Raw genomic sequence first — 11638 nt, 5'->3', positions numbered from 1 at the left:
CAAAGAATAAGTAGACATTAGCCTAGAGAAGAGAGCTGAGTAGTAGGTAGAGATAACATTGTATCAGAAGGGTTGAAGAAATAGAATACTGCTTTCAGGAACTAAAATTCACTCCATCTGGAGTTGTGAATGGTATTGAGATCTGCAGCTAGAGAGAAAACTCAGATGATGAAGGATATTGTAATTTCGTATTTTTCCCTGGGGCAGCAGGGGGCCATGGAAGGATCTTAAGCAATGGTAAGAGTAGCAAATGCTATTGTTTGGTGACACATTCAGTGCTTCTTTTAAACATTTAGCATTTGGCAAATACAAACTGAAAGTGCACTGTTTCTGGAAGTAACAAGACTAGATCCAGGATTAATCTAAATCATTGATCCAGGGGAGAGATGCTGGAGGCCTGGACCAGGGTATTGGCAGAGAGGATGGATGGATTCTAGATAGATGGATTCTAGGTGCCTTGGTGATTGGCTGAGGAGTAGCAGAGGAGGGAGAAATCGTATGTTAGGTTTTTGGGAAACATTTGCCTTAAGATTATAGGCAACATTCTAGAAAACTTCTGTTCGTTTATAAACCACGTACAGAACGAAATAGACCTGTTTGAGTCACCACTTAGGTCAAGAAATAGAACATTCAAATAGAACATATACGTGGACTATTCTTAAACTTTAGGATTATAGAGATAGCCAAGTGTTTAAGCTTTAAGGTGGAGGGGACCCATATGTAATTAGGACATTTTTACTCCATTATCTTACCCACAGCACAACGAAAACAGCAAAGTTTGTCATGTTTGTTTTTAGGGGTTGTGAAGATGGCAGGGGAGGTGGGGAAGGGGGAAAGCCTGAAAACCTTTTCCAAGGCTCTGAAAATCGGCTTTGATGTTAGGACTTCCTACCCACCAAGCTGACTGCGCATGTCCTTCCCCCCATCCTGTTGCCCTTCTTGTTCTTCCCACTTTGCTTGTCTTCTGTTACTAGGCCAGACTGAAAAAGATATGCATGGGCTTGTAATGTGTTGTGCTGCTCTGGACTAAGAGTAAAGAGAAAGGGGTGGGTGAAACCAAAGAGAAGGTGGTTCTCTTTACCAGTTAGACTTTGTTTATATGCATCACCCCCTGAATAATAATAATTTTTTTTTCTCCTTAGAAGGCCTGTTTCATTTCTCATTAAAACTTGTACTTTTCTTTTCTGTTACTGGACTTACTGATGAGGCCTTAGGTGGGTGGGGAGGGATATGAATCAGTTGTTTCATTATTATCTAGAGTGTTAATGATATCACAGTTAGGGAGCACTATTAACAGGATAATGGGCCCACTTTTTTCAGTATTACACCATCTCAAGTATAGTTTTTAAAGACATAATGGTGAGGTCATGTGTCCAACCCCATAATTATCAAATCTATTCAATTCTTTTATGTTACTTTGAAAAAAATTAAAAAAAAGAAAAACACAAGAACCAGTTTATCAAGTGATTCCTGTAAGCATTGAAAACAAGTCTTGGTTAGGTTTTTTCACCCTAATGTCTTTTCCAAACGGTTCTATACCACTCATTGATCATCTCCTTTTTATGGAACTTTAGTGTATCTTCATTGAACAGTATTTCTTAAAGCATAGTCTTCCTGTTGAAAATCATGTAAAATGGCAGTTTCTTCCCATCCCACTGCACACAGATCATTGTAGCTATTTCTTATTGTCTTAAAGAGAATGGCTTGCTTTTTCCCGCCACCTCTCTGCACTCATTAAAAAAAGAGTTAATTGGAAGAATGGCTTATAATATGAGCTTCCCAGGTGGCACTAGGGGTAAAAAAAAAAATCTGCCTACCAGTGTGGGAGATGCAAGAGACATGGGTTTGATCACTGGGTTGGGAAGATCCCCTGGAGTAGGAAATATTCTTGCCTGGAAAATTCCATGGACAGAGGAGCCTGGAGGGCTACAGTCCACGGTGTCACATAGAGTCAGACACGACTGAGCATACACACATACAACGGGAGAATGGTTTATAATATGAAAGACTTTGTAAGGATAATTGTTGGGTATAAACTTTTATTTTTAGATAACTTAGTGAATTTCCCCATGAATTTTTTAATTCTATTTCCTTGCTAACATTTGTCAATAGTCACTTTTCATGTGACCATGAAGAGAATTAACTGTGTAGAAAGATGTTTGTTTCCATTTAAGTGACAGAAATATTTTCAGCCTAGGTCCTCGAAAATAGAGGAGAGGGGACCTGATTTTAGTGTAAATGGTGTGATAGGAATTCTGGAATAAGACCGACATACCAGGGCTTTTTCCTTTTTTTTATTTCAATAAACTGTTCTTTACTTAGACTTGTTAATATAAGCAGAAAAGTATACTTTAGAGAATATTTTATTTGGTTGTGGCTTAAAAATGTATTTATTTTCTTAAATTACCCTAAGTTCATCCACCCTCTAACTTAGGATTTAATGTGAGTTCAAATATGATTAGGTACAGTGTACAAGTTGTGATCTAGTTAGAGCAGAGAAAATTTTAAAGTGACTAAAGTTCTGGTTTCTTTCTAGAGCTTGCTACTATGAAGAACTTAAATCATCAACTTTAGGTTATAAAACTGTTCAGAAAGGTTATTTAAAATTTTGTGTTCTTGTAAATGTTGTGTTCCTGAATACCTGTTTTTCTCCAGGGCCCAAATGGATGAAGATGTGACGTTAAGTATGTAAATTCATCACACTGAGAAGTTATTTAAGACACACAGTCTATGATGATGAATCAGTGCTCACTAGAAAATTACTAATAAAAGTTGGACAAATGAAAAGAAACTAGAGTCCTGTTCACATTTAATCTATTACTTATTGTTTGGGTAACCAGATGAATATTAGAATTTTTTTTGATTTGTGCCTTTGGGATTAAGAATTTTGCAGTATCTTTCTAGGGGCATTTTCTTTTCTGAACACCTGTTGTTGAGTATGTAATGATACAAAAGGACAGAAATAGTTTAAAGCCACCATGATTTTTTTAAGTTGGCTGAAAAACACAAGAAAGAAGGATATTTTTTTTCTTTAGTATTGTGCATAGGTTTCAAAAGTAAGGAAAAAATCACTTTCCATGAAGTTTCTGCAATTCACATATTCTGCAGGTACTTTTATATACCTGGAGAGTAACCTCAAAATGTCATACCTCTAGGAAATACTAAGATTAAGAGCTGTAGTTTCACTCCTGTGCATTTGACTAAAAAAGTTTACTAAAAGTGAAATTGTTTTCAATGATCAGGTGACTTTTACCTACTGAGTAAAATTTTTCATGCTCTCACCTATTTATTTAATGTTTATATATATACATATATATATTATGTATATACACGCATATATACAGAATAAGCAGATGTTTAAAAAGGCCTGCTTTCTTTCTGTAGTGTAGGTTAACTCTCATCTGTGCAAATAAATTAATGTATCAACCAAATATGTACAATAAGAAAAAAGTGATAAGTAAAAGAGAAGATTACTAATACTTCTTGCCCTTCAGTTTTAATTTTATTGTCTTTTTTCATCCTTGAGGTTAAACATTCCTTGCATTATCTAAGATGAATGTTTCAGACATAGGTTTCAATACAGCGACTTTCTGTTCTGTTTTCTGCCTCATATCTGGTGTAGATGAATCAGTTGTAATATGTTATCTGCAGCTTAGTTACCCATACTTGTAATTTTAAAAAGAAATAAGTAAAAATAATATTGTTTATAAAACAAAGGAGGGCAGTTTTTGAGCTTTGGGGATCATAAATTCCCATGATTATTTATTCTGTATTCCCATGATGCATAATGTTACCCTAAGGGACTCCAACATCTTCCTGGCCCAGGGGTCAGACTCACGTCTCTTGTGTCTCCTGCATTGGCAGGCGGATGCTTCCCTGGTGACTCAGATGGTAAAGAATCTGTCTTCAGTATGAGAGGCCTGGGTTCAGTCCCTGGGTTGGGAAGGTCCCCTGGAGAAGGGAGTGGCTACTGATTCCAGTATTCTTGCCTGGAGAATTCCATGGACAGAGAAGCCTGGTGGGCTACAGTCCATGGGGTCGCAGCGTCGGACATGACTGAGTGACTAACATTTTCACTTTTCACTCTCTACTTAGGAAGCCCAAGTTAATTGATATCCTGGTATAAATCCACCTGCTTTTAATACTCAGTAAGCCAGTCTACTGAAGTCTGCTCATGGGACTACACTAAGATAAAGTTTTGGCTTTAATAATCAGCTATCAGGGTTTTTTTGTTTGCAAACTCCTGAATGTTGTTTTTCTACTGTGCTGTAGAAAACCTCAGTTTCCATATCCGTGAATACAGAAGACCTCATGTACTGTATCACTTTAGAGTATAAGGGACTTGAGCATCCGTGGATATCCAAGCACAGCTGTATAGACTAGCATGGAGTTTGGCTAATTCTGTCAGGGGCGCTAGACGGCTGTGTTCTAGCATGTGAACTGCCACTGGTGGTACACACTGGTTTCAGAAAATTAAAATTTCCAAAAGTACATGGTCTCCTCTGGCTACTTTTTACTTCGCCACATTATACCTGACACTAGATTCGAATGGATTTCTGTGAGCAGACTACTATTAGGAGATGATACACTGAGAATTCCAATAATGTGTTACTCATAAGTCCAGTGTGTAGCACATATAAAAGGAAAAACTGAGCTTTTTTCATAAACAAAAATAGTATAATACCTAATTCTCGGCTTCTTGTGTTTAAAGAAATAATGTATATAAGATTATCTAAGTATAATGACTTTTCTCCTTCTCTCTCTTGTGCCAGACCCGTTGCTGTTTGATTCCTGGTTTATAGCTCTCATTTGATTGTTTCCGTTTTAGATATCCAATTACATTTTAAAGCATGTAATTCAGAAGGATTGTATATTACAGAAAACAAGATTCTTAATTTATAAAATACAGCATAGAGAGATAATTGTGTGAATAAAATGGAAAGCAAATGCCTAATATTCAAAACTTCATATAGAATACTGTATAAAATTTTTACTTTAAATACTTCGTTTTAAAGTGTTACATTTTACATATTTGGAGGGAACATTTTTGTAATACTTCAAAAAGGAGAAAAAGACATTATAACTTCATAGTACTTCTTTTCTTTAAATATCTGTTCTGTATGCCAGGAAAGCACAGCCTCTTCTAGCTTTTTTGTTACCCCATTCTTCTGGGGTTCTTTTCCCAAACTGCTTAATGAATGTTGCATCTTTCTGAGTGATTTTTTGAATTTGAATGCTCTGAAGATACATAACTTCTTCTTTTGAAGTGAAGTGAAGTCGCTCAGTCGTGTCCAACTCTTTGCGACCCCATGGGCTGTAGCCTACCAGGCTCCTCTGTCCATGGGATTTTCCAGGCAATAGTCCTGGAGTGGATTGCCATTTCCTTCTCCAGGGGATCTTCCCAACCCAGGGATTGAACCCAGGTCTCCCACATTGTAGACAGATGCTTTACCGTCTGAGCCATGATCCCCAAATATGGGCTTCCCAGGTGGTGCTAGTGATAAAGAATCTGCCTGCCAATGCAAAAGACGAGGATTTGATCCCTGGGTTGGGAAGATCCCCTGGAGGAGGGCATGACAAGCCACTTCAGTATTCTTGCCTGGAAATCCCATGGACAAAGGAGCCTGGCAGGCTGCAGTCCATGGGGTCACAAAGAATTGAACATGACTGAGCACACTCACACATACAAATATTGCATAGAATCTTTTTCTTCAGTACTTCTCTTCTAGAATTGACCCTTTTCATTCAAAGCCAAATTACATACCTTTCTACTCTGGGCCATAGTCATTTTCCCTCTTGAAATCCAAGCTTCACTCCCTCTGGTAACTAATAGACACTCCAGAGTGAGTATGGTGTCCCTCTGTCTACTGGAATTAACCCTCCCCTCCCCTGGTGGCTCAGAGTGTAAAGCGTCTGCCTGCAATGTGGGAGACCTGGGTTCAGTCCCTTGTTCGGGAAGATTCCCTGGAGGAGGAAATGGCAACCCACCTTGGTACTTTTGCCTGGAAACACCCATGAACGGAGAACCTGGTAGGCTACGGTACATGGGGTCGCAGAGAGTCAGACACGACTGAGCGACTTCACTTGCACTTTTAACTGCCGCCAGCTAGATCTCTGCCTCTTGTGTCCTTTTCTGTGCAGCATGGGTCACACTTTAGTGAAAAAAACGACAGACTGACTGAGGTTGCCTCACTTCAGTTCTTGGCCCCTACAAGACAGACGTCTGTCCAAACTTGTCTTGGTAGATCTAGAAATTCATCTGCAGGCAGGGGAGGGAGGAAAGGGGTTGAATCCGATGGTCACTTGACTGACTTCTCTAAGCCTGAGTAAGCCACGGGCCAGGACAAGGATTTCTTCTGATTGGAGTGTGCAGGCAGGGTAGAGGGTGGACCTGTGTCCTCTGGCCTGTGTCCAGTCTGCTTCTGGGAATATCCTTATCCCACCTTCTGTCAGATTTTGGCACTTCTTTTAGTCAATCATTCACTAATTCTATTTTTTGGCTTTCTGTAAACCTCAGGTTCCTAAACCTGTTAGATTTCTGTCAGAACTTTTCAAGCTTTATTCTGGTTCCAGCAGTGTCAGCTAAATAGTCTCTTCATTTATGAGAAAGGGCTGAAGTTACTGCTTTGGCAGTAACCATGCAGTCCAAAGTTTATCTTGTCCGTGTTGCAGTTTGATTATCATAATCTGTTCTCAGCTCATTCCATAAATGTACATATCTGAATTGAGGCCTGATTATGTAGAACTGTGTTATTTTCTAATTATGGCAAAGATACGTCTTCCTACCCTCTCCTCAGAAATGTGTGCCCATGCTGGTAGCTCCAGCAGTGATCAGTATGATTTATTGTTGTTTTAGTGGCCAAGTCATGTCCAACTCCTTTTGTGACCCCCATGGACTGCAGCCCACCAGGCTCCTCTGTCCATGTGATCTTCCAGGCAGTAATACTGGAATGGGTTGTTGTTTCCTTCTCCAAGGAATCTTCCCGACCCAGAAATAGAACCCCAGTCTTCTGCATTGACAGACAGATTCTTTACCGCTGAGCCACCTGGTAAGCCCGTGTGTGTGTGTGTGTGTGTGTGTGTGTGTGTGTGTGTGTGTATTCTATTTCAGATTCTTCTCCATTGTAGATTTTGACAAGATACTGAATATAGTTTCCTATGCTATACAGTAGGTCCTTCTTGGTAATCTACTTCATATATACTAATATATATCTCTTAATCCCAAATTCCTAATTTATCCTCCCCCACCTTCCCTCTTTGGTATCCATAAATTTGTTTTCTATGTCTTTGAGTCTATTTGTTTCATAAATAAGTTACTTTGTATCATCTTTTTAGATTTTGCATATTAAGTGATATCATACAATATTTGTCTTTTTCTGTTTAGCTTACTTCACTTAATATGATAATCTCTCAGTCCGTCCATGTTGCTGGAAATGGTATTATTTCATTCTTTTTTATGCCTGAGCAGTATCCCAATGGAAAATTCTGAAAGAGATGGCAATACCAGATCACCTGACCTGCCTCTTGAGAAAATCTGTATGCAGGTCAGGAAGCAACAGTTAGAACTGGACATGAAACAACAGGCTGGTTCCAAATAGGAAAAGGAGTACGTCAAGGCTATATATTGTCACCCTGCTTATTTAACTTCTGTGCAGAGTACATCATGAGAAACGCTGGACTGGAAGAAACACAAGCTGGAATCAAGATTGCTGGGAGAAATATCAATAACCTCAGATATGCAGATGACACCACCTTTATGGGAGAAAGTGAAGAGGAACTAAAAAGCCTCTTGATGAAAGTGAAAGAAGAGAGTGAAAAAGTTGGCTTAAAGCTCAACATTCAGAAAACGAAGATCATGGCATCCAGTCCCATCACTTGATGGGAAATAGATGGGGAAACAGTGGAAATAGTGTCAGACTTTATTTTTGGGGGCTCCAAAATTACGGGAGATGGTGATTGCAGCCATGAAATTAAAAGACGCTTGCTCCTTGGAAGAAAAGTTATGACCAACCTAGATAGTATATTCAAAAGCAGAGATATTACTTTGCCGACTAAGGTCCGTCTAGTCAAGGCTATGGTTTTCCCAGTGCTCATGTGTGGATGTGAGAGTTGGACTGTGAAGAAGGCTGAGCACCGAAGAATTCATGCTTTTGAACTGTGGTGTTGGAGAAGACTCTTGAGAGTCCCTTGGACTGCAAGGAGATCCAACCAGTCCATTCTGAAGGAGATTAGTGCTGGGATTTCTTTGGAAGGAATGATGCTAAAGCTGAAACTCCAGTACTTTGGCCACCTCATGCCAAGAGTTGACTCATTGGAAAAGACCCTGATGCTGGGAGGGATTGGGGGCAGGAGGAGAAGGGGATGACAGAGGATGAGATGGCTGGATGGCATCACTGATTCGATGGACGTGAGTCTGAGTGAACTCCGGGAGTTGGTGATGGATAGGGAAGCCTGGTGTGCTGGGATTCATGGGGTCGCAAAGAGTCGGACACGACTGAGCAACTGAACTGAACTGAGTATCCCAATGTGTGTATATGTGTATGCGTGTATATAAACCTCATCTTTATCCATTCATCTGCAGATGGATATTTAGTTTCCTTGTTTTGGCTGTTGTAAATTATGTTGCTTGGAACTTTGTGGAGCTTGTATTTTTTTGAATTAGAGTTTTCATCTTTTCTGGGTTTAAGCCCAGAGTGGGATTGCTGGATCACAGTGGTAATTCCATTTTCTGTTTTTTAAGGAACATTCATTCTGTTCTCCGTGGTGGATGCACCAAGTTACACTCCCACCAACAGGGTAGGGGGGTTCCTTTTCCTCTACATCCTCTCCAGCATTTCTTATTTGTACACTTTTTGATGATGGCCATTCTGACTGGTATGTGGGGATACCTGATTGTAGTTTTGATTTGCATTTCTCTAATAATTAGCACTGTTGAGCATCTTTTCATGTGCCTACTGGCTCCAATACCTTTTTCTAAGCTGTTTCTCACTGAACCACATGAGGCAGACTGTGTCTTTCTTTAGAGTGTTTTTTAGTTCTTTTTTTTCCCACTTTATTATTTTTTTAAATTTGAGTGTAACTGCTTTGTGCTGTATGCTAAATCACTTCAGTTGTGTCTGATTCTTTGTGACCCCATGGACTGTAGCCTGCCAGGCTCCTCTGTCCATGGAGTTCTCCAGGCAAGAATACTGCATTGAGTTGCCATTGTCTTCTCCAAGGGATCTTCCCAACCCAGGGATCGAACCTACGTTTCTTGCATCTCCTGCACTGGTAGGCATGTTCTTTACCACTAGCACCACCTGGGAAGCCCCTAACCCCTTACAATGTTGTGTTAGTCTCTGCTGTACACAGTGTGCAGCAGCTCTATGACCTAGAGGGGTGGCATGGGGGAGTGGAGAGAAGTCTTTTAGTTCTTATGTGAAGGATATATAGTGATATCAAAAATATATCTATTTCAATAAGCTGTTATATACACATTAAAATGTAAGAGTGATAGCAACTTTTTATTATTTTGCCGATCTGTTGATTTAGTTCTCTAAAATCTGATCACACTGGAGAGGACAGACATACGATTTTGACTTTACAAAGGCAGGAACATTACCCAAACTGTGTTGACTTTGGGAACTACTTCACTGAATATTTAAAACTTAATTATGCTTATTAATGCAGTATGAGAAACATAATATGTCCCATGCAGGAATGATACTATGAATTCTCTGGAGAAAAGAGTTAAATAATTTAAATTTTTTAATTATTTTAAAATTCAAATAGCATAATTTTGTGTACTGGTGGATGGTTATATACTTCTCCTTTTTTAAAGTCAAGCTTATTAAGGTATAGTTCACATAGAGTAAGACCTCATAAGCATACAGTTTTGACACTTCATGCGAAGAGTTGACTCATTGGAAAAGGCTCTGATGATGCTGGGAGGGATTGGGGGCAGGAGGAGAAGGAGACGACTGAGGATGAGATGGCTGGATGGCATCACGGACTTGATGGACGTGAGTCTGAGTGAACTCCGGGAGATGGTGATGAACAAGGAGGCCTGGCGTGCTCGATTCATGGGGTCGCAAAGAGTCGGACACGACTGAGCGACTGAACTGAACTGAACACAGTATATAACAGTGCCACACTCAAGGCACAGGATGTAACCATCACCCCAAAAGTTCCCTGTGGTCCCTTTGCCTGGCAACCACTGATGAAGTAATTTTGCCTTTCCAGAAAGCCACATACATAAATGAAGTCATGCGGTACATAGCCTTTCAAATCTGTTTTTCTTAGCATAATGTTTTTTGAGATTTTTTCCAGCTTGTTGCATGTATCTCTATTTGTTTCCTTTTATTGCTGATTGTTCTGTTGGATAAGTGACCCACAGTTTATCCATTTGTTAGTTGGTGGACATTTGGATCATTTGTAGTTTGGGGTTATGATAAAGCTACTGTAAGTATTCACATACAGTTCTGAGAATACTTGTTTTGGTCTTGGGTAAATACCTAGGAATGAGATTGTTTAGTGTATGGAATGTTTAACTTTATAAAAATTGCGAATGTTTTTTTCCAAAATGGATGTTTATTCTTACTGGCACTGTATGAGAGGTCCTATTATTTCTCACTCTTGCCAGCACTTGGTATTATCAGTCTTCATTGTTTTACTTTTTATTAAAATCTCATTACAGTTTTAATTTTTATTTCTTTGATGACCAAGGAATGATAGTGAGCATTTTTTCAAGTGCTCATATGCCAGTGGTATGTCTTACTTGGGGAAGTATCTGTTCAAATTTTTGCCCTGTTTTTTAAATTTAATTATTTGTTGTCTGAGTTTTCAGAGCCAGGCTCTTCATCAGATGTTTGTTTTACAGATTTTTTTTCACAGTCTATGACTTCAACATTTTATACCTTTATCTTTTTAATTATAACATTAACATAAAACTATTATAATAAAGAATGTTAAAGTATTTCTTTCCCATCTAATCTACCCACGTAAGTATTTAAGCATAGTGGTAATCCAGTGAAAGAAAATTTTAATGTGATAAGCAAAGTACAGTTTCTGCTTTAAGAAATATATTTTGAAAGTTTCATTTATACTTTCACACTAAAATTTATCTTCATGTTCAAGAGGATAGTTAGGGAGGGAAAAAAGCAATTGTCTGTTGAAATAATCCATTTCAACCTGTTTTGCTCTTCTTGTATTCTAGTGTTATCCAGGATAAATTCTGTGGTATTATAAACATCTCAGTGGAGGGCCTACATGACGTCATGACCGAAGATCCTGAAACGGGAACTTACAAAGAGTAGGTGTATCATTTAATTAATTGCACTTGAACTTCGGTAATTAATTATGCCCTACATTATTTTTGTTTATCATAACCATATAAGCATCGTATGGCAGCTTTCAAATTTTGTCTTTATAAAAGAAAACTTTTGTTATTTTGCTTGTAATATTGTTTCATCTTGATATAAGCTAAATTTTTTTATGGTGAAATTTTGAATTGGGGTTCTTTGGTCTAGTCAGTTGTTTTATGTTTTGAAATTAGGTTTTAAAAAAATATTGCAAGTGTAGTTTGTCATATAAATTCCCTTTTTAAGATTTTTAAATTAATTTATTTTTAATTGAAGGATAATTGCTTTACAGTATTGTG

General features: G+C 38.5%; 1 protein-coding gene across 1 annotated transcript in view; it reads left to right on the top strand.

Moving 5' to 3' along the window:
• Positions 1–11638, top strand: part of IPO11 (importin 11) — a 190186-nt gene that overhangs the window by 147938 nt on the left and 30610 nt on the right. Inside the window, exon 28 of the mRNA XM_005694660.2 lies at positions 11195–11290. Coding sequence (XP_005694717.1) covers positions 11195–11290 — 96 coding nt within the window. The remainder of the gene's footprint in view (positions 1–11194; positions 11291–11638) is intronic.

The sequence above is a fragment of the Capra hircus genome, chromosome 20 (assembly GCF_001704415.2).
Source record: "Capra hircus breed San Clemente chromosome 20, ASM170441v1, whole genome shotgun sequence".
NCBI lineage: Eukaryota > Metazoa > Chordata > Mammalia > Artiodactyla > Bovidae > Capra > Capra hircus.
This window is presented reverse-complemented; position numbering and strand designations above follow the sequence as displayed.